The sequence below is a fragment of the Zonotrichia albicollis genome, chromosome Z, assembly GCF_047830755.1.
Source record: "Zonotrichia albicollis isolate bZonAlb1 chromosome Z, bZonAlb1.hap1, whole genome shotgun sequence".
Lineage (NCBI taxonomy): Eukaryota > Metazoa > Chordata > Aves > Passeriformes > Passerellidae > Zonotrichia > Zonotrichia albicollis.
Window position 1 is genome coordinate 47243450 of NC_133860.1, and position 24636 is coordinate 47268085.

The 24636-nt window shown below is 37.2% G+C and overlaps 1 protein-coding gene across 50 annotated transcripts in view; it reads right to left on the reverse strand.

Moving 5' to 3' along the window:
* Window positions 1–24636, reverse strand: part of PTPRD (protein tyrosine phosphatase receptor type D) — a 1168317-nt gene that overhangs the window by 128849 nt on the left and 1014832 nt on the right. For 29 of the 50 annotated variants that reach the window (XM_074533114.1, XM_074533149.1, XM_074533119.1 and 26 more), the window contains 6 exons: window positions 12893–13081; window positions 10877–10894; window positions 9021–9131; window positions 7626–7637; window positions 5292–5561; window positions 3987–4568 (listed from right to left, as the gene is read on the reverse strand). In XM_074533114.1, the coding sequence (XP_074389215.1) occupies window positions 3987–4568; window positions 5292–5561; window positions 7626–7637; window positions 9021–9131; window positions 10877–10894; window positions 12893–13081 (1182 nt within the window). The remainder of the gene's footprint in view (window positions 1–3986; window positions 4569–5291; window positions 5562–7625; window positions 7638–9020; window positions 9132–10876; window positions 10895–12892; window positions 13082–24636) is intronic. The other 21 variants (XM_074533153.1, XM_074533152.1, XM_074533151.1 and 18 more) reach the window with 3 other exon arrangements.

Sequence of the window (24636 nt, forward strand, 5' to 3'; positions counted from 1 at the left end):
GACCAGAAATGTCCCTTGAGGGAACAAATGTCCCTTGGAGGAAGTTTTAAAATATAAGTCAGTTAAAAAGCTATCCTATACCCCACCTCAGCATCAATATATGTAGGTGTCTCAAAGGGGGATGCCACAAGGATGAGGCCAGATTCTTTCCAGTGGTGCCCAGAGAGAGGATGATGAAGTGGCCATATATTAAACCACAAGAAATTTCTCCTCAACCTGAGGAAGAGCTTCTTTATATAGAGGGTGGCAGAGCACTGGAACAGGCTGCCCAGGCAGGTTGTGGTGTTTCCCTCTCTGGAGACACTCAAAACCCACCTGGCCATGTTCCTCTGTCACCCGCTCCAGGTGACCCTACCTTGGCAGAGGAGTTGGACTGGATGATCTCCAGAGATTCCTTTCAACCCTAAATTTCTCCCACCTGCTTTCTTGCTTTCTGAGTTTCTAGGTACATGCTCTCAACTCTTTTCATGTGGAAGTCCATTTCATGAAATGCTGCAAAAGACAGCAGGCTAGGACTATGGGGTTTCAGAGACATCAGGTCTCCCCATCCATGTGCTCATGAAAAAAAAAATTAAATGTCTGGTAAAGTAGCTACCTTACTACAACACTACTTCAGAACAGTACTTCCTTGCTACCAACTCCTTCTCTGAACTTCTAATCTTTTACCACAAGAACTCGAGAAACATTAATTTTGTTGAATCTAAGGCTCCATTTATGTGCCCTGCAAGTCAGATATTTGAGCTTCTCATTACTGTCCTTCTTCCTATGTTCAGAGCATTACCCTTTAATAATTATAATAAACCTCAGTTTTCAAATAATGGAGAATCCTTCATTTAAAACTAATACGTTTTATGTTTTAAATTTTTTCCACTGAAACATATGCTAACAGGTACACATTCACTTCCTTGAATATTTATTAATTTTTTCCCCTAGCTCTTTTTCCAGTAATTCACTATCCAATAGACCTTGTGTACTCTCTCCTGTCTTTCTATCTAAGCTCAGAAGAAAAATAAGAGTAACTTAATTCCTTTACTCGCTCTGCTCTCTTTGCAGGTTAAAAATTAAATGAATACGCAGACTGAGACAGTTCAAAACTCTAAATTTTCTTGGTACACACAGAATAAATGATGTTTCTTACAACCAGTTTAAGCCCAGAAAGGAGTTATGAAAAGTGAGTCCTGAGCAGCTGAACTGGATGCAAACAAATTTTGTTTTCTGACAAAGTAAAAAAAACAAAAACAGGAACAAGACCAAGAACAAGAACACGAACAAGAACAGAAACAATAACAAAACCAAAAGAAGTATCACCCTAAAACTTTTATCAATATTCCTTTATTCTAAAATTTGGTGACTCAATTAACCTATGTAACAGACCAATCGTGATTCCATCCTGAACAGATTTTAGTCCTTTTGCCCAAAATGTGGACTAAAAGTTTCCTTAAATTTTGGAATTGGTTTCCTTTTACTCAAAAGGCTCAGCTCCACAGCTCTTTTCTGATTACAGAATCTGTTAAAATTGGGTCTTTTTACCATAAAGTAAGCACTGCTGAAAACAACTGGCAATATGACATGGCTTTGCCTTCAAATGCTTAAGAAAAATACTGAACACCACAACTGAAATTTTTTTGGGTTTTTTTTCAGTGTCTGGTTGTCTGAAAAATATATCCTTCACTTCCCTTCAAACTACATGCTCCCAGTCAGTATTTTAATTAAAAATCTAAATTTAACTACCAGCAGAGTTTAGCTGATCTGCAAAGAAAGAAGCCATTCATACACCCATTTCAAAAGAGTAATTCTGCTATACTAAGAAAATAAAAATTCCTCTGAACACTATTTTTAAGAAAAAATTAGTCATTTTTATAATCTCTCTCCAAAGATCAGAATACACTTAAAGGCAGGAAAACTCTGACCCATCTAATAGAGCCTGTAAGTCACACTTGTCAGCAAGATTTTCTATTATATATGCTCTAATATCCCCAAAGTGAGGGTTAAGCTAAATATATATATAATGGCAGACTTATTTGTTTAAAATAAAATCAACCAAATGTAATCAGCATCCCATTCCTACCTTAACTCTTTTAAAATGTTTCTATTAAATCCATTTTCCCTGACCTTAAATGGCACTTTATATTAGCTTTAATATTTGGAATGTGTTTAATCTTGAGAGATTCTAACTAAAACAATCATATTCAGATGTACATAAAAGCAAATTGGAAGAGAAGGGCAAGGAGGGCATTTTTTTCTATGATGTTCGCTGAAGAGAAAATACTGGATAGAGAGATGGGCAAATCCTAGTTTTTAACCATACCCTGAACTGGAAAAGTCCACTAGAGTTTTGTATTTTCTATCTCTTTTACGACTTAAAAGATCTGTATTTCAAGTAAAAGTATCAGTGCTTAAATATGCTTCCTGTATGCCCCATTCTTTGTTTTCTTTCAATTTCTTTAATGAAGTCACAATTAAACATTGAAATAATGTACTGAGAGACACTCCAGCACTGTTAATGTTGTTGTAATTTCTTCAGATTGCAACAGTAATCAGAAACAGATGGACATGCTTACTTCTCTGAAGTGACCTCAGAAAGTAATGTAACTTGGGCCAGTCCAGCTGAGCCTCAGTGCTCATTATTTTGATTCCTTCATCCTTCACTGAGGAAGCCAATGTCAGACACTTGCTAATCTAAGAGGTTTGCAGCTGAGAGTGAAAACACAGATAAGGAGCTCACTAAACCTTCTTCTGGAAAAGCCTCATGAATGTGAATTCAATCAGAAGTCAGATGTCAATATAAAAACTAGCTCTCTGAAATTGTTGCAAATGCCAAAAGTAAACTGCGGTGTATATATTGACAATTGCATGTGCAAATTTCGTAACTTTGTAACTTAGCTGAGATACTGCAAAGGGTAACATACAGATCTTTGTGCAACACAACGCCTAGAATGATTCCAGGACAATACATCAATTTCTGTCTTTATTAAATGCATGTTGGTAAAATGCAGAAGTAGAAAGTGGATGAAACATAACTGTCTACAGTTATACTTTAGAGATCTGCTTTTAAGAATTGGAGGGATGCTAAATTCTGCAACAGGAAACTTTCCCGTACTAAAAAATTCAAGTACTATTATATATTTCTAGGAAATCACTGACCCACAGTAGTACTTCATACAGCCTTCTCTAAACTGCTAGACAAAAGGACCTTTTATTTCTTATTGCTACAATAAAACACTTTGTGCAGTGTAACTCTACAAATGCTTCTCACTTTAGATTTCATAAAAACTTTTCTGCCACGTTTTTTACTGTGCTTGCTTGTCCTTTACTAGTAAAACAAATTTCATGGACCTAAAAGTTCTTGAACAGAAACAAAACAACCTAACTGCAAACATAAACCAAGAAAATAGTGACCCTGTGGTATGCATTTTGCTGGGGCAGCTTTGATTTGACTTATAAATCCAAAGTGTACAAACCTACTTGCTTGAACGTACTCAAAGATTTGTTGTATTTATTGCTCTCATGTTTTCTGTGTTCTCAGAATCTTTACCAACTATTTGAATACATATGCAGTACACATACATTTTAAATTTCCAAAAGCAACATTCCCTAGAGTGATTCGGCATAGGAGAACCGCATGTCGCCTAAAGAAAACCCACCAAAACCCACAACTAACATCTCAAAAAAAGCTATGAATAATTACTGAGAAGTAGGTTTAGTGCACAGAGCACTGCCAAACAAAAGCCGGAAGATTTGGCCACCCCCAGAATGAAGGTCTCCCTGAGATTTCAGTTGCACTGCAGATAAAGTTCTTGACATCGATGAGAAAAAGAAAGCATGGTGGGGTAATTTCCACTCTGCAAAGATAACTTGCATTGTGGAATTGAGAAACGTTATCTGCAAAAACTGCCTGAGTAAATTTGCTATACCTGGGGGGTAGTTTTTTTGCAACATTTTAAACTGAAAGTCTCTCTCACAAATTTTGCTCACTGCTAGCTTACCTCCTGTTTGAGTGATGACTTGAATGTCACTAGAAAGTGGTCCATCCCCAACAGAAGTAAAAGCAAGAACCTTCACAGAGTATGTTTTCTGGGGTACCAGATTCCCAATAGTGGTAATATGGCTGTCAGCCACATTGTGCTTCATCCAACTGTTGACATGCTGAGTGGGGTCCATGGTGTAATAAACTCTGTAACCTTGAATTTGCCCATTAGGTTCCTCGGGCTCTTCCCACTGTACCAGAATGGTGGTGGAGCTCAGCATACGGGCCTGTACATTGCGTGGAGCACTTGAAGGTGCTTGCTCTGAAGTCCTTGTTGACACAGGCTCGCTGGGGGGCCCGCGCCCAATGTTATTTACAGCAACTACCCGAAATTCGTACTCGGAATATGGGCTTAGGCCAGCCACGCTGTAACGTGTTGTGGCCACCCCATCAATTTCTTTATATGGCTCCTCTGAGTTTTTGGGTTTGTGTTGGATTATGTAGTACGAAACTGGCTCAGGGTTTCCAGAATCCCAAGTCAACGTTATGCTAGTTGCTGTGCTTTCTGTCACCACAGGTGTTCCAGGAGGTTTGGGTAAGGCTAAATACACATAACAAAAAATACAGTTAGCACTATGTAACAGTAGACATTCTTTATTAGAATAAAAAAAGCTTACAAACAGTAACTAAGAACAAAACAAAAATAAACGGGAAGACAAAATGGAAAGAAGGAGCAATCTGTTCAGAGCAAGCTTTTGTTAATTATGATTTCCTCCAAAATCTATTGGAAAATCTTCACGTTCTGTCCAATGCAGTTAATCTGTCATGAATTAATGATACTGACTTTTGTAATAAATCCATAACCATATCCAGAAGAGGAATCTTATAGAAAGGCAATTCACAATTACAACTGAATTTTCAGATATTTTTTGAACCTCTTTTTTTCAATTACTCAGTGAATATGATACTTGGACACCCAGCAATTCTAAAAATCAAATGACTGGGTCTCAAAGGTTCCTGCTGTTGATAAAGAAACACAACATTTCAAGATAATTTCTTTAACTGAAATGAAGGCTGGGAGCTAGACACAGAAGAGTAATGGAAAATTATGACTAACTTATTTTAATAAATATTAATTATTCAATTAGTGATTATTACTGCTGTCTGAACCTGTATTTTGTCTTATGCTAGTGAGTGGTTAGAAGATTTACCCTCTTGATTTAAGAGGGCAAATGGCATTTAGACCTTTCAGTGTAATATGTTTGCTCAGAACGAATGAAACAAAAGACAGAACTGTGTCCAAATAAATGTGCTTGAGATATACCTTTGACAGTTATCTGCGCTATTGCTTCTATAACACCAAGGGTAGACATAGCAACGCAAGTGTAGTTTGCAGACTGTCTGACATCATTAAGCTCAAGGACGTTTCTCCCTATTGGCATATCATCCTCAGGTGTCAAATCTTCTGCTCCTAGCATCCATTTCACATATGGCATTGGTGATCCCACCGCAACACAGGTGATATTTACACTCCCGCCAGGCATGATCTCATGATTTGTTGGGGGTATAGAGAACCTTGGTGGGACCCTTCGAACTGGAACAAAACACAAAAAAAAGGTAATAACATATACAAAAAAGGAAACTGAGTCTTGCATAAGGACAGCATGCAGTGTACAGACACAATTTATTATTTTAGCGTTTATTCCAGTCTGCCAGAAAATATATATAAAAGAAATAAGACATTAAACAAGAATTTTGTCTGCACACAGTATGATTTATTCTGTATTTATTTGAGGATATTATTAGGCACATTCATACAAAGGCTGATTCAGACCTGCTAGGGCCCCACATGTAACTAACTACATACTAACAATACACAAACACCATGCAAAAGATATACACGCACACGTGCACGCACACACACAAGCGCACATATATATATGCATTTTTTTATGCCGATACATATATATATGCACAGAAGAAAACTGGAAGGTCAACAGCATGCTTGAGTTGATCACCAACTTCAATGCTGCATGCTTCCAGTTGATGTGAATAAATGTGCTACGCCACATCGTCACATCACAGTCCTGGAACACACTGCCTAGAATAAATTGAAAGTGCAATTTCATTTGCTTTCAGACTCAAAGTAGATGCAGCCTCAAGACCTCACACTAACACTGAAACAAACATAGAAAAAATATAGAATTGCGCACAGATTCAAATATATATATATATATATACAGACATATGTATACATATATACAAATGTATATAAATATACATATACATATATATATTGAGAGAGAGAGACAGATAGAAAAAGAGACAGAGTCACAGAAAGAAACTAGGCAAAGCCAGTACAAAGTACTGGATTTGGTCATGCAGGCAAGCAAATGACAGAAACTGTAGAGAATCATGCTTAGGGAAATGTCTGAGTAAAAACTGCAGAGAAAAAACAACACAAAAAACCCATTGGGTGAGGAAAAGAAACTTGAAAGCAATGGAAATAGGACAGGCTGACAGATACAGGAGTTTAAGAGGAGCATAGCATTTGAGGGAGAAGGAACTTAGATTAAATTTAGGTGGTTAAAAAGCAACTGCTAGGAAGAGCGACTGGGGAAATAGCAGAATATTTAACATTCAGGATTCCACTATGCTCACAGTTTAGGGAAAGCAAAATAAGAATTAATAATATTAAGACATTTCTGTGTTGATAGAAAGGGGTGGCAACCTTAAACACATAGCAGGACATTTCACTAACAGAGTAGTTAATATTTAAACAAACACAACACCGAGAAAATTACCAGGCAATAACAGATCAGTGTTCCTGCTTCAAATATTCTCAGTGGTGTGCACATATGTGTAGGAGGTGGAAGTGACAGAGGTAGCTGAGAGAGGTAGGCTTGTATTTAGGCCTTTCATTGGATGGTGTACTCGAAACTGTATTTATTTGGCCTTAATAGAGGCTAATCATTAAACACAGTTTTAATTCAGCAAAAAAGTTAGAAGTAAAATAAGACTATAAGTGAGTTTGAAAACAAAAAAAAAAAACCCAAAAAATCAACAGGAAAACTATATTAATCTGAAACCTTTCCTCCAGGCTTGATTAAATTTCCGTGATCCTCTATGGATTCAGAAGGGGCTTACTGCAATGGCCTCATGAGTGAATGACAGGCAGAAGGGGAACAAGCAGAGAGCAAAACATCCGTAAACGGCCAGTTCACAGAGGCCACACAAAGCAAACAGCAAGCAATGAGCAACTTCTTGTATTGCACAAAATCCTCATAGACAAAGGAGAGTTTAGTCTTCATGCGTGGGCTATTTGGAAAAGCAACTCCTGAAACCATTCCTTGAAAAGCAGGCATCAGTATGAACAAGAAATTAAAAGGGAAGAAAAGCAGGAACACTGACCAAGTTTAGTAGACGTTAGTATTAAAAGCTAAAGAGATTGCCATGCATCCAGGTTCATTCTCTCGTGTCATGCACAACAGTTAGATACCAGCACTCATCAAAAGCCATGACCAGAGCATTCTCCGCTTAAACATAACATTAACTTAAAAAATGCCACAATGCAGCTACATTCATTTCATTTGTATTCTTTGTTATTGGTTTAATTAATAGTTTTGTAAGGTGGGTAAAAAGTAAAAAACACACCAACCTTCTCGCAGCTCTGAGGGATGTAGGGGGTTTGATGCAGAACACAATGAAATGAGGAAAGGAGAAAAACAAGGGAAACACAGAGAGAGTAAAAAGGCCATATCAAGGCTTTCAACTGCTACTTGAACATCTCTACTTGCTCTAATTAAACCTTCCTACCTCATCTTGAAAAGTTAGCATTTTCCACAGCTACAACGGAAACAATAGCTAGCATAATTTTGAAATTTTCCTTTGGATATAAAGGTATACATGCCTCATGCAGTACAGGAGAGTCAGTATGTTGGAGGAGAAGAGAAAGAAAATAAAAGATCAAATAAATTTCTACGGATGTTATAACTATGAAAGGTTTTCCTTTCTTTTTCTTTTTTAATTAGCCAAAAGAGTAACACCATATGAAAACGCATCAGGTTGATAGAAAAATCAGCTCTAAAAAAAATTTCAAAATCAGGCTAGGCTTTTTCTGTAAGGTCATCCATCCTACTGTAAGGTTTAAGCTGTTTATATTTTCATTCCTATTTCCCCCGCCCATCCCCTTATATAATAGACACACACACACACACACATATATATATATATATACACACATATGTATGTATGTATGTAATAGGCTTTGTTTTACAGAACTCTACATCAATCAGACGTAGGAAATACTGCCTGAAACAAAGCCCTTCTTTCTAGGTGAATCAAAAAGAAAATTCAATATGTTAATAACCATTTTTACCACCATACAGAAGAATATAATGGTTTTATTATTAGTCAAACCTGTCATACACAAAGGAAATTTCTTAAAATAATATAGCCAATTGACCCCTACCATTCTAAAGGACTACACTTCACTTACAAGTCTACACTAAAAAAAAATAAAATATATTTTTATATATATACACATACATATATATTAAGAAGAAAGAGAAAAGAAGAAAATACAGTTGTGCTCTGCATACATAAAGTTATAATGTTAGAAGCCTTTCCTTTGCAGTTAGACAGCAGAGGTCAGGTAGGCATACACCTCAATGCCCCGGGGTAACACTCAGCTGATTAGTGGCACACAGAGCAGTCACTTCAGGAGTTTGAAAAGAAACGCAAAATAAAACAAAACAAATACAAGAAAATAAATGCAAAGCACAATTTAACTTAATGCAGGAAAAAAATAAAGTTAAAATGCAAAAATATAAGTATACTTACAAACCTTAACCCACAGGATAGACTGGACTCAAGAGTGCTTTAAAAGAACAAAATAAACCCCAAGCCTTTCCTCTACAGTTTAAAATTAGCTTTACAATTGACACATTTACCATGGCATTTTGGTCATTACAGTGGTTACTGTACAGATCCTGAGAGTATCTTAGCCCTGAACCTGCATGAACAGTGGATGCCAGGGTTATGTCATTCCTACCTCTGACATATAGATTGGCAGGGGCAGAATAGCGTGTACCCGCACTGTTGGTTGCAACACACTCATATTTGCCTTGGTCAGATTCTTCACTCAGTTCAATTTGGAGGGCACCTGTATGAATATAAAATACATTGCCAAAAAGAGGGTCAGAGAAGGCTTTTTACATCCATAATAATACACCTCTCAACAATATGAAAAGCTTGTATGCGAAGGTCCACTCAACGTCGATTCATTTTCTTGCTAAGGTGCACAGACAGAAAATGATGCAATGAAAAAAACAGAGATTATTTTTTTCACATCATCAGTGCTAGCACAGGAAAACAATCAGCATTTGGCAAAAAAAAACACAACAAAACCCTGTCTAAACAATACTATTTCCTAAGCCATTAAATGAAGATGGGTGAGACTGCTTCAAGGAAGAATGGCTTTTAATAAAACAATAGAGATTAAATAGTTGGGTCATTATAGTTTTTTATTTTTTATTTAGTTGTTTCAATCTAGTAACAAAAGTAGCACAAAAGGTGGTACTCATAAAAAAGCAGGACAGACTTCAAGAAATCTTCTGCTGAAGAAAGCCAAAAATGCGCAGCAAGAACAAAAAGGCTGCTTGAAGTGAAAAAAAAGAAATTGTATTAGTCATTTACAATTATCAAAATATTATTTTAAAGAAATAAAGCTCCTTTAAGACATGCAGATTGATAAGAAAAGAAAGACCGTTTTCCGCAACTTACAATCTTAAAGTACGTTTGCTGAAAAACAAAGAGCAGTTGAATTAGAAGACAAAAAAGTTTCAAAAGCATGGTCTACGCCAACAAGGAAGAACCAACCAACCACTGCTGAGGACCATAGGAGGGCCCCTCCTGAGACACCCATCAAAATCCACAAGTGGGATTAGCAGTGTGGTGTCACAAAACCCAAGAAAAATATAAAACAAGAATTACAAAAGAAGTAAACAGTTTTGCTAGAGAATCAAAAACCAACAATACCACATACCACCAAGAATAATGAGTCAGTAACCTTTCATTTCCAAAGCCTGTAGATTAGAAGATCCAAAAATCCAGAGGTGAGAGAATTCCAAAAAAAAGAAAACTACAACAACAACCAAAAAAAAAAAAAGGCAAAACCACAATAAAAGGAAAAAAACCACTTCTGTAATTCTTTAGGGAGGGGATACATAATTTTCAATTTTATGAAGTTAAAGAAAAAAAAAGGATTGAAGAAGAACAAAACCAAAAACCTTTTATGAAAGATAAGACAAAAAGAAGATAGTCCATGTTGTCTTCTGCATGTCTGCTACTGTTCTCCAGACCATCTTGGCTTTGGTCCAGGAAAAGAACAGCTAAGGAAGAAAAAAAAATGATCTTTTTTTGCTCCAGTTGGACAAAAAAAAAAAGAGGAAGGAAAAAAAGAAGAAAAAAAAAGAAGAAAAAGAAAAAAGAAGAAAAAGAAGAAGTAGAAAAAAGAGAAGAAGAAGAAGAAAAAGAAAAAGAAAAAAGAGGGACAAATGGTACGCTGTGACTGGCTATGGCCAGAGACCTGGATATGCTTTCTTTGAAGCATATCACTTTTTCTTTTTTTTTTTTTTTTTTTTTTTTTAATGAACAAATGAAAAGGGGAAAGGAAAAGGCAATGTGAAGAAAGAAAGGTCACAATATGAGAGTCACTGATCATAACCAAACAGGACAAAGGAAAAAGAAAATCAGATGATGGACATTTCCGTGGTTTTTATTTTGTTTTGTTTTTTCCTTATGGAAAACAAAACAAAACAAAACCAAAAACAGGACAAAGATGAGAGGGATGAAAGGACAGAAAGAATGAGTAAGATCATTCTGTGAACGTTAGTTCAGCACTCTTACCTCTTATTGGTGTACCACCTGGGTGGATAATATGAATGCAAATAAGATTAGAAAGAAGAAGCATTAGTACGAGAAGAAGGAGGCTAGGGCTTTGGAAGAAGAATCAAATTAGATTTACAGAATTAAATAAGGTCTTAAGAGAAACTTGAATTACTATACTCTTAAAACAGGAATATATTAGATAGTATTATCAGGTTATAAAAGCAAGTTGCATTGTACCACAAAGGGCAAAAAAGCTATAATTGGCTGCACTGCCATTCTCAGAGTAGCATCTGAGTTCTTAGACGTTCGGTTATATAGGGTTAGAAATGTATCAAATATGCCTCAAATACTTAAAGGAAACTTTACAAAACTGTACTTATGACATATTTTAGGAAAATATTGGAAATTCTATTTAAATATATATATATATATAGATCTATATATATATAAAAAGAGGATATACTGAAGTCTATCTCAAAACAAACACTGTAGTTTAGGCTGGATTATGGCATTTACTGTTCTAGATCTATGTGATACATGTGTACTGTTTCTTTTAGGTGTTGCTATGACTGATAAGACAACATTTCTGTGGAGGTGTGCGTGTGCGCCACTATAGGGGTCTGGTGACTACACTGACTGTTAGTAAAATGCATGCCATGCATTTTAAGAATAATAATACTAATCATATAATAATTATCATAATCATAATCATAATATTCTGAATATGGAAATTAGTGGGGGTGAAGTGCGCTTCAGAACTAAGCACTTACCAATAGATTCTGGAGATTTAAATACGGAGAGAAGAAAGACAGCATAAAAATATTATTATATTCCTTATAATTTGGTACAAAGTTTTCAGTTAAAGCTTTATATACTAAATCATCTATGTCACATGTGAAAAAAATCTTAATTTACATTAACAGAAGGTTAATTTACACAGTTCTGCTGACAACAAGCAAAAAGTAGGTTAACAAGACGATTTAACATCACAGGACAGGTCAAAAGCTGAGAATTCTGGGAAGACACGTGATTAAACAACTTAGATTCTACAACGATATCTACTACAATTGTTGAAGAAAAAAGCTCATTATATCCCAGCGATCAATGATGTGATCTTATTTTGGGATAAGCATTAAACTCGATAAATTTAGAGATTTGTTTGTCTGTTTTTGGTTTTGTTTTGTTTTGTTTTTAATCTAAAGAGAGCAAAAGAATAAACTAAGGCAGGAGGAGAGTGAGAGAACTGCTAGGGAGGTGCAAGGGGCAAAGAGAGAGAAAGAGCAGCAAAAGCTGGAATCTACACCAAAAGCAGACTTCTGTAGATCCAGAAAATATAGGATTCATAAAGCTTTAGCGTGGACGCACACTACTGTGGCTAAATGTGTTGGAAAAATGCTCAGCCAGCAAAAAACCCCCAAGTTTGTTCCATAGATTTCCCAAAGATTTCATTTCCTTTTTTTTTTTTTTTTCAGGTATAAATCTGCATGGGAAGAAGTACTGTGCTTTATGTATTTGTGAGAGGAAAGAAGATGTGTCCAAACTGGCTAATCTTTGGTGAAGTCAAATGTGGAAAAGACAGCAATAAACACATTTTAGATTTTAATTGAAGTGTCTAATGCAGGTTTTGGTTTTGATGAATATAACCATTGGTACTCCTTGCAATTTCTGAATGAAGTCCAATGTTGAAATAAATTTGTTAAAAAAAATTAAAAGGAAAGAAGAAAGAAAGAGGAGAAAATGGATCCATCAAGTACTGCAGAAAGCAGTAAAGAAAAAAATTATCAAAAAATACAGTCACAGCAGTGAGCAATGTGGAGTAAACAGAAGCTGCAAAACACATAGAGACAGACTCTATAGAAAGCTATGACAACATCACAGACATGGACAACACACTCAGTAACACAGAAAAGGAGAGGGGAAAGAGAAATTATTACCTATAAATAAAATATTTTTTAAAAAGGAAGAGAAAGAAAAGAAAGAAAAAGTGAGAGAGAACAACTCTGGGCGTCGGTGGAAACAGTAACAAGACCCTACCTGAGCGTAGCTGCTTGATGCGGCCATTGTTGTTGCTTGTGTCAACAGGTAAGAAATCCTTGAACCAAGTTATTTCAGGATCAGGATTGCCACTGGCTGCACATAACATGGTAGCTGTACGAGTTCGTTCAACCACCTTCAGCTGTGGGCCCATATCAATGGTTGGAAAACCTCGAGGAATTTGATCCTCTGAAAAGAAATTTATAAATTGAGGGATTTAATTTCAGTTGTACAGTGCTGCATGAAAGCCCGAATCATCCTGTTTAATATTTAGTGATCACCTAATTATTTATAAACAACAAACAATTGATCAAAATGCTGATACAAAAGAAAAAGTTAATTAAAAATGGCTCTAATATTTATAATTATAAAATCATACGAGATACACTCGTTAGCAGGCAATCATTGGACCCATATAAGGTACCATACAACACTGATATTGCCCTTCTTGTAAGAGGCCCTACTATTTTACATGAAATATCAAGTTACCATTATCAAATCTACCAACCTTAAGGAAAACTCCTCTTCATACCAGAGAAGTACACAAGGAAGGATCACTGTGCAGTGTAAGATCTGGCTGCTAACTCAGAAGACCTAGGTTATGTTTCTTGCTTCTATCATTATTACTTATCTGCTGTTGCTTAACATCTATTGCCCCTGTGCTTTGATTGTCCATCCTACAGATGGACTTGACAGTGCTTTACTGCTACAGGGGAGTGCTGCAAAGATGAATGCCTTATAGGACTGCAAAACACCGAGAAATTCTAAACATTGCAGCTGTGCGGACAGCAAAGTTAAAGTGGCACGAAACTCACAATGATATTGAATAGATATTACAGGGTCTATTAAAATACTCAGATACAGCCCAAATCCTCATGCTAGTGTGGTTAATACTGAAATATTAAAAAATATTGCACAAGAGTAATTGGCCTTCATAATGTGACACCTGCTAGCAAGTAACACTGAAAGCACAGTAGGATCAGGAAATTTCTCAGAAATCAAGTTTGCATAGCTAAAATAACCTGTTTGAAATAAAAAATCTTGCTCCTCATTTCCAATGCAATGGCAAATATTTTTATTGAAAAATAATAATTCCATTCAAAAACGAAAATCAAAAATAACCAAAGAAAGAGGATAAACACTCACCATAAGCCACATGTTATTTAATGTCTTAACTAATCATTACTGACATGCAATTGATTAGGGGATAAAACTAACAGGAGAAATTGTTCAACATTAACTCTCTTTAGTTAAGAAGTGTCACATTTTCAAAGATGTCAGGTAAGTCTTCTGACTTTTCTGAAAATATGTATAGCAAACACAGCCTACAGATCTTTGTAGTTCCTGGGGTATGATGTTGCTCCTGAGCTACTTAACTGCTTGCAATACAAGTGCACATAGATAACCACAGAATAATAGAATGGTTTAGGACCTTAAACAAAATCTACATTCAACCCCTCTGCCATGGACAGAAATCTCTTCCACATCCAACCTGGTCTTGTACACCTTCACAGATGGGGGATCCACAACCTGTCTGAGCAACCTATTTCAGTGCCTCACCATTCTCAGAGTAAAGCTTTTCTTCTTAAGATCTAATCAAAACCTACTCTCCTTCAGCTTAGGGAAAATCTCCCATTTCCTATCCCTTTTGAAAAGCTCCTCTCCAGCCTTCTTGTAGTGCCCCTTTAGGTACTGGAAAGCATAACAAGGTCTCCAGAGCTTTATCCTTTCTCGGCTGAACAGCCCCAACTCTCTCAGCTTTTCTTTGTAGAAGAGGTATTTCAGACCTCTCATCAACTTGTGTCTATCTACTGGACTCATTCTAACTAATCAAAGTCTTCTGTTGGAGGCTCCAGACCTGGACACAGTACTCCAGGTGGGAGTCTCACAACAAAAGAATAGAAGGGTGTAAGTATATCCCTGCACCTCCTGGACATGCCTCTGATGCAGTCCAGGATAAGATTGGCTTTCTGAGCAGCGAGTGTACATTGCAGGGTCATATCAAACTTTTCATCCACAAATACCCTGTCTTACTTCCCAGGGTAAGCCTCAATTTGTTTTCCACTAAGTCTGTATTATTATTTGGAATGACCCCAACACAGGTACAGAACCTTTCACTCGGCCTTGTTGCACTTCCTCAGGTTCCACGTCTCAAGCCTGTTAAGGTCAATCCATGTCCTTCACTGGGGTGACCCCATCACACAGCTTGGTGTCATTGGCATATTTGCTAAGGGAGCACTCAATCCCACTGCCCATGTTGCTGACAAAGGTGCAAGTAGCACTGGGCCCAATATGAATCCCTGAGGATCTTCAGCTGACACTAGTGTCTAACTAGACACTGAGCTGTTGACTGCAACTCTAGGAGCGCCACCATCCAGCCAATTTTTTATCCACCAAGAGTTACACCTGTCAAAATTCCTGCCTCTCCCGTTTAGAGAAAAGGATGATATTTGGAAGAGTGTCACATGCTTCACACAAATCCATGCAGATTATTTCTGCTGCCCTTTCTTGTTCAACACTGCTGTAACGCAGTCCTAGAAGGCCACCAAATTTGTCAGGCATGATTTGCCTTTAGTGAAGCCATGCTGGCTGTCAACAATCACCTAATTATTTTCAGTGTCTCTTAGCATATTTTCCAGGAGGATCTGTTCCATGACCTCTACAAGCACTGATGTGAGATTACTTGGCCTGTAATTCTTTGGTCTTCCTTATCTCCCTTTTTAAAAGTGGGGTCATGTTTTCCCCTTTCCTGTTGGTGGGAACTTCACCAGACTGCCAGGAGTTTTCAAATATGATGTGTAGTGGCTGCATTCTTTCATCCCAACACTCTAGTCATAAGAGAGGTCCCTGTGTTTCCATGATGCCAATTAAAGTCATAGACCTGCAGGCATTCACACATCTCTACTACCACCTATGCTGCATGGGTTAGCACAAAGGGGTTTTAAGCTGCTCCCCAATGACGCTGACTTTCTGTCTGGTGTGGCTGGACTGTCTTGGTGCTCTGCTGCTGACCTGCATACCCTCTCCAGATTCTTTCTGGCTCAGCAATCTAACTAGTATGTGTGGGATGGCAAGTCCCACACTTTATCACTATTAAACCCGATGATATCTCCCTCCCCTCATATCTAATTTAAACACCTATCAATAAGCCTGCTAGCCCTTCACCAAAGAATCCCTTCCCCCTTGGAGAGAGCTGAATCCCGCCTTCATTCAGCAAGCTGGTGCCACATATATAGGCCATCCCATTATCAAAGAAATCAACATTTTGGTGATGACACTTGTCATGGAATCATGTGGGTCCATCTGTTTCTTTCAATGCTAACACCTGCAACTGGAAGAACAGAGGAGAAATAATCTTCACCCAATTCACCAACAATTCCAGGGCCTTGGTACTGTGAACACAACTCTCCAGAAAGCTTTCATGACTCTTTAGAACAAGAATTTCTACCTATCAGTTGATAAATGCCAAATCATTCACCAGCCATAGGCTCTTCCCAAAGAAAGGTATGTTTCATGTCTGCTTATAAAAGTCCTTGCTTTGGTATTAGCTGACAAGATTTGACTTGGGACACAGAACAGGATTTTTATGACCTTACCTTTCCTACTTGGCTTATACAAAAAACCCTAGAGTCCCTTTTGCAAATACCTAAGTGTACAAAAAAGATAATCTATCTTGAATGTTAATAGGATGAAGTAATAAAGAGCCTCCCTTTCTTATTTTTAATAAGGGCAATTAAATTCCATCCATCTGCCTTATGCATACAATCTCTTTGAATGAATGCTCTTCATGAAATTTTCATGAGAAACATCAAAATCGAACATTCAAATACCCAGAACTGTTATATTTTTGACAGTTGTGGCTGGTATCCAACCTGGCTTTCAGGTATCTGGCAATAAACCCAGATACACAACATCAAATGGACAAGGGAAATAATGAAATTTCTAATTGGAAGGCTTATCACAGTGGATTTAATTTTTAGGACGTTATTTACTTTTTGTCCTCTAAGTTTATTCATAATTTGTACAACTGTCTTTACACATTAGTGACACCAAGTATGACAGATCATCAAACACTCCAGGAAACAATCCTGAGCATCAAATCATTGTATAACTGCATCTCAGCCACAGTAAGAGGAAAGTAACTATTACAAATTTTTTTATATATTGGTATCACTATAATTTTACGTGAGGTGGCCAGGAAAAATATTTTTTACTGATCATTAATATACTCACTAGGTTCTAAACTACAGTATATTCTGCTCTTCCCATGTAAAATTCAGTTCCAGACAATTAGTTTCCAATTCATCAACAATTTAAATCAGACTTGACCTTCTCAAAGCCATTTGGTACTGTCATTTTTAGAGGCCATTAAAGGTCAGATTTTTCTGTCCTTGTGGTTTAGTGACTTATACATGTAATACGTATTTTGTTTAGGATGACAGATACAAGTGATTTAGAAATAGGCCACATACTTTGAATCTGTTATTTGTCTTAAAGGTGCTGAATTTCATTATTGGCATTAAAAGAATGCATTTAGTACAGCACAAGTATAATTTCCAATTGCTGCATGACTTCACAGAAGTTATTTGTCAGTGTATGATCTGAACAATGTAGAAAACAATTACAGAGAGAGATTACCAGATGAGCCCTTAAGAGAGAATGCAACAAAATGACCTTGCCTTGCTTTGGATCATGGCTCTTCGTATTTCTCAAATCTCTGTACATTCAATCAGTTTGACATTGCTCACCCAAGGCACACAGAATGGACAACAAACAGAAGCTGGAAGCCACTGAGCTGCCAGAAAGTTGTCACTTTCTTGCCATTACTGAAACCTGGTGGATGTGACTAGAGTGTGACTACTGATGGTTACAGGCTCTCCAGAAGAGAGAGGTGAGGAAAGAGAGAGGCAGAGGGGTGGCCCTCTACATCAGGAGGCAGACTGAGGGTGAAGAGCTGTCTCTGAAGAGCAGCCACGAGCAGGGCAAATGCCTGTGGCTAAGGATCAGGGACCAAAGCAACAAAGGGAACGCTGTGGATGGTTTTAAGTGCAGACCCCTGATCCAAGGGACCCTACTGATCAAGCCTTCTTGCTCCAGCTACAGGAGGCATCATGCTCACAGGCTCTTGTCCTGCTGGGGCCCTTCAACCATCCCAAAATCTGCTGGGAAAGCAGCACAGCAAGCTGCAGGCAAGCCAGGAGACTCTTGGAAAGCATGAGGGATACTTTCTGGAGCAGAGGAATAGACAGCAGCCCTTCCAGAGGGGATACAATCCTGGATCTGAAGGGCACCAATGGAAGTGAGCTGATGTTGAACATCAGCGTTGGAAGGAGTCTGGGCTGCAGTGACCACACATTGCTGGAGTTTGCAATCCTGAGGGCTATGGGCCAGGTGAGGAACAAAGTTAGGCCCCTGAACTTTAGGAAAGCAGACTTCCAGCTCTTCAAGGAGATAGCCAGTGAGATCCACTGGGAGACTTCCCTCAGGGACAAGGGAGTGGAACAGAGCTGGCAGATCTTTAAGGAAGTCTTCCACCACATGCAAGAGCTGGCAGACCCCAGGAGTAAGAAACTGGCAAGGAAAGCAAGGGAACAGCAGGGCTGGGTAAGGAACTGCTGGTCAGACTGAAAGGAAAGAAGCAAATGGACAAGCAGCTGAAGTTAGGAGGGGAGTGACCTAAGAAGAGTAGAGATATGAAGTATGGTTGTGTAGGGATGAGGTCAGGAACGCCTAGGTGAAGCTGGAATTGAACCTGGCAAGAAATTGTTCGAGGTCAGATTGGACAGTGCTCTGAGCAACCTGATCTAGTGGAAGGTGTCCCTGTGCATTCTAGAGGGTTTGGAAATAGATGACCTTTAAAATACCTTCCAACACAGGCCATTTTATGATTCTATGTTCTGTAAACAATGTCCTTGCTGCCAGTTTAGTAATTGCTTCCCTTCCAAGAAGGTTGATTGGAAAAAGCACATTACCCTTTACATTCAGATTTCAATATAAGTATACCTTAAACAAATATAAAATACATTATTTTACTTGTTGCTTCATTTGTCCTAGAGGTGAGCTTGCCCTCATAAATGCAACAGCATTTAGAGGCTCAAATTCAGTGTTTTTGTGTGAACAGTAATTTTGATGGAGTGGTATCTTGAAAATAGCCACAAGTTAAAATTATGTTCTATCAAAAAAAGAAAGTATACTGATCTTTAAGTGGTAATGATAGAAAAAATCATAGCTGCGCCACAACTATATATTATAAACACTTTTCTGCTAATTGCTTAACTCTATTTCCTCTCAACAAAAAAAGGTGCAATCACTTTTTTAGGGTTTTTTTTAGTGATGTAATTATTTCATAAAATTTCAGGAATGGAACTTCCCAAGCTATGCCAGGTGTACTGTAAGACTGTATGCAGAAGCTGGACTCAAAGAAAGAAGAGGATTTCATTATAATGGCTTTGATGCTTTGTGGTAAAACTTGCATGTCTAATATACAACACAGATAAAGAAAAAGGAAGACGGCCATATTTAACTAGGATTTGTGCCACAGCTTCTTAACATTTTTATTATGTTTTCTGTAAAAGGTAACTTTCAGACCATGCATAGGCCCTGCTAGCAGCAAGAAGAGTGTTACCTTTTAGAAACAGATTGAGTCTTGAAGTCTTAAATTTTGCACAGCTACCTTACTGAATCCCTTTGGCAATCACAATCATGAATAGTGTGAATAGTCTTCTGAGTTACAGTCCAATATGATGATATTACTATAATATGGATATCCAAAGCAAATTGCTATGACTTTGGTTTTGGATTATGAACTATAAAGGCACAGTAATAGCATCAGAACTTAAGACCAGACATTGTCAAGAAAACTGGCTAGTATGTTTGTTAAGTATTTAATTTCACCTTAACTATTTTCACCACCGAAACATCCATGTTCCAGAATATGAAACTGGAGCTCATATTCATATGTAGAACAGAATATTAACCTGTAGTTAAATCTGTGTATCTGCCTAGCTAAAATACATACTCACAGTACTTGACTGTGCCTCTAGAAAATTTTGGTTATGTAAACCAGTTATTCTTATTGTGCAAATGGAAGGTGGTTCTCTATTCAGAAAGAAAAGAAAGTGAATCTATTTCAGGATTCCCTGATAGGTTTGCCACAGGCAAATTTTAGTCATTCTGCAGTTCACAGAATAAAAAGGCACACATGGAGCATTCCCAGAATACATTATAGATACTGAAGATAAACTGCCACAATAAAGTTTATTATTTCAAAGAACAGTGTAAATAAAGCTTTTATTTTCACTATTCCAGATGGCAGCAGCATATAATTTGCACTGTTTTTGACATCATGACCGTATTATTCAAAATCATTCTTCTTCCTTCTGAACTGAATGCAGGATTGAGAACAGTAAAATCAAAGAGACTAGGGGAGGAACTAAAATCACCATTTTGCAGTGAAGTTGGTATTCTGTACTATTATTGAAGAACCATGGATATAAAAGAATTTAAAAATAAAACCAGAGCCAATTCTAATTATACATAAAAATTAAATTGGATTTAAAATACATAAAGCATCAGAGAAGTGTCAGTTAATAAACATTATTCGTACTGAAACACTATACAAGGCAAATTTTGGCAAACAGAAGTAATTACGAACACACAATAAATTATTTTGTGGGACCCTTTGTTCAAATTTGCTATATACAGATGGATAGTTAGTGGTGCTGTACATCAGTAAAGCAAGGTAATGTCTACACTAGAATAATAGATCTCGGTATTGGTTGGGAGTTCTTTTTAATTTCACACTATTTTAGCACATGAGGAAAGTGAATTAGACATTGATAAGATGATCAGTAAAAATTCAGCATAAGAACAGCTGTCCATACCATCCCATCAAAACCCATGCATTTCAAAGTATCTTCATATACTGAAGAGATGTGCAAAGCACATTTTGATACAAAAGAAAACAAATTTGTTTGGTAGCTCTGTATGCAATTACCCTGTAAATTGCAAAGTAATGTCTATATAACAGAACACAGAGCCACTTAGACTGAATTATCATTTGTATGAATGTTGAAGCAGCAATTTCACATTGCATTAAGTCAGTTAACATTCATTGTTATTAGCATTTAGCTTTAAGTAAGTTCTCTGTTTTAACAAATGAGTGCACTGAGCCTTTGAAATTAGATATCTTCTAATAAAGAAAAAGGAATTTGCACCTTTCACCAGTTCTCAAAATCTGCAAAATTAGACTGCACATAGCAAGCTTTCCCCAAAATGACCTGTCTCAAATGAACAATGAAATACCTCTCACTCTGCTTTAACAATGACATGATATCTGAACAACAAGAATTAACATTTGTGGATTCATCATTCATATGAAAACACAAGCCTCAAAGTAAGGCTTTATTCTCAGATCTCTACATAGCTGTGTCATAGCTTAGAGCAGAGCATATCATCTGAACATCAATATGCCCAAATTTGGATGTCTGTTCTGTTCATTTGGAATGTAATAGGAAATACAAAAAGCTGTGTCCCAAAAAAAAAAAAAAGGGAATACAAGCATCTCTACCAGACGTATCTAACACAAGGAGAGGACTCAGAGTCCGAGGTAATGAAACAAAGGCAGAGAATGTGGTCGTTTAAGAGCAGGCTATCATATATTTAGGAAAGTCTATTTTGCACTGGTGAATAAAAGACAAGAGGACTGCTAAGGGCGGCAACATGAATTTCCATGATTACTGTTTCTAATTTAAGGCTTAGTTTCCAGACAGGGTTAGGATTTAGATTACACTAAATCGGGGTTAAACTGGGGCTTGCCAAGAATCAAGATCAGAAAAACAAAAAAGCATGCTTTCTCTATCCAGTCAATAATTTCAACACACTAATATTTGTGCTTTTACATTCTCTTTACTTTTATTTGGAAAATAAAGCTGAAAACAGTGCAATGCAGGCAGTTCTTGTTTTACACTTTATGTTCTCACTCACACACAGCTTTATGGTGAGGTAAATAATAAGATGAGCAGTAGGTTCATATGTACACCATAGCACACTTTTCATGTTAGTACCTTGAATATACTGACTGGTCCAGAACACACAAAAACATTCTTTTCCTTTTCTTCCACTCCCTTCTACTCATTAGTGCTCAGTGTTAAAATATTTATACTAGCAAATACATGACAGTTTCTATAAGTAGTTAACTTGTACTCATTCAGTACAAAGCAATAAAAACTAATAAGTGTAAAGCAATAAATCATCACAATCAAGTTCCAACATCTCAGTTTGAGAATGGGGTAGGAGCATCTTGTTTTCTTGTGTTCAAAGGAGCAAGAGAGAAATAAGTAAGAAACAAAGAAAGAAAGAAAGAAAGAAAGAAAGAAGAGCAGTCTGTCAAAGGAGTTCTCAGACCATACAGTCTGCCTCTCCTTCCTTCCCTGTCATGGCTATTTCTGTTACTGATGTTACACTGCTTTAAGGAATTGTTTCCTCAATGCCACAATCTTCCCCAATGCTTTTTAATGCAGCCTATGTACTCTGTAGCCCAAACTGTCAACAATAAACCGTACTAACTGCATTAATGCCACAGCTGCAGAACCTGACAAAGCAACTTGTCAAAACCATTAACTTTGTTGAAATATTGTTTCTAAAGGAGAACAACATTATTTTCTGCATTTCTACTTCAGCATTAACTTGTACATTTTAGAAAGAGAAAGGTGATATTTTCAATTTGATAAGTGGTTAGATAGATGCTCCAAAAGAGGAGATAGATGGTGGTTAGATAGATTCTCCTACTGTTCAGCTCCCTAAAAGAAAGAAATGAGGAATAAGGGTTATGAAACTGTATTCCTTAAGTTTTAACAAAGGATATTTCATTCAGGATGCTAAAAGCCATTTTGGTTCAGAATTAAACAGTAAGGTAGTGCCTATGCATTTCAACTGATTTTCTGGTGCCCAGCACAACAATGCACCCGTACAGATGTAGCAATTTGAATGTTACTTCATCATTTCAATAACCAGCAAATGTAAGTATTACAAAAACCCCATCAAACAACAGAAGTCCTATTATTGCTGAAGTGACAGGGAGAGAAGAGACGTTGTCAGAACAGAAACTGAACTTTGGAAAAATGCAGTCGAAGAAGATATCCCTTGAAATTCAGTATTATTCAGTGTTGTACTAATGCTACTTATACAAAATATGAACCATTTTTCTATATCCAATGCTGCATTCATCTTCAGTGGTCTGAAGATCATGCTTACAACATTCATAATGCTTACATGATTACAGATAGGTGACTGTAAAAAAGCAATAGACACAGTTGCCTCCCATTTTTATCCTTTCTTTGCCAGCCTTAAATCTTTATACCACTATCAACATGTATTTATCAATTAAGAAATCACTGGAATATGTAAGACACAAAACAATGCCTTTTATCATGTACTCCCAATATATATAAGCAAAAGACAGAATACAAAGTTCTGGTAGAAGTTAAAACACATGGCATCTTTAAAACTGTATGAACCTTTAACAGAAGGAAGGAAGTAGTTCCTTTATAAGTAGATGGTGAAGTTATTCTCTGATTGCTTGGTAGTGGGTGTGCTATGGACTTCACTCTTCATATGCCTGAATATGAGGGAGGAATCCCTCTCACTATTTGTGTGTGTCACCACTTATGGCAACATTCCTTTTTGCAGATACCGAGAAGATGCCTATCTCCTTAAAGGGATCTGACAGCAGAGAAGAAAAAGTGTAGGAAAAAGGAGAGAAGGGGGTAGATATGAATTGCTTTTTTGTTTGGGGTGAGTTACACCACTTAAAGTAAGTTCTTTGTCTAAAGAATAACACTCCAAAGACAGGGGGAAAACACCATTGGCTTCTGGTCTAGAAGGATAGTGAAGGGCTTTCTCTCTAGCAGAGGACACACACTGCTTAAAATTCAGCTTTTCACAGTCCTGTGACAAACTGAATAACCACTGCTCACAAAAAACCTCTAATGAGCATGAAGTCACACAGAACTTGACATTTACATTATATAGTACACATATGGCTGAGGCAGTCAACATTTCAAGGTTTTCATCCCATAAAGACTCAACATTCATGACATCAAAGATTCATTTTGTCACCCAAACCCAATGTTTAGAACTGTGGCCTGTGACTTTGAGTCCTACCTGAAATTTTGCTGCTGCCCTAAGATGAAGTAAGTGGGAACAGTCTGTGATTGAACATGCTTCATGATATAATAGTGAGTGCTGCTATTAGAAATGATAGATAACGTCTGTACTCTGAGTTATTGTGTGAAAGAAAATACTCAACACCCCAGCATGCTCTGAAGCACGGCAGAGGCCCTGCCTTCAGCTTGCAGAGGTGATGCAAGGCAGCACTCACTCTCATCTGCTTGCTCCTGTCCCATGCTTCTCCAACACACTTTTCACAATAATATTCGCATGGCCTTGAAAGAGGTACTGTGAAATACTGTGAGCTGAATGGAGCATACTCAAGCAGGCTCTCTGGAACGCTGAGGGAGAAAGATTACTTTAAACATGGCACTTTAACATTTGTCTAGAAACAACAGCTAATATTTCTCATGGAACTGTAAATGAGGAGTGATGAAGGAATTCATTCATAAGATGTTGAACATAGAACAACACCAGATTTACTCAGTTTTGCTATAACTATTGCTACAACTTGCTTGACTAATTCCAACACAACTTATATTGTCATTAATTTGAAATAAGATCTTGGCTGGGCA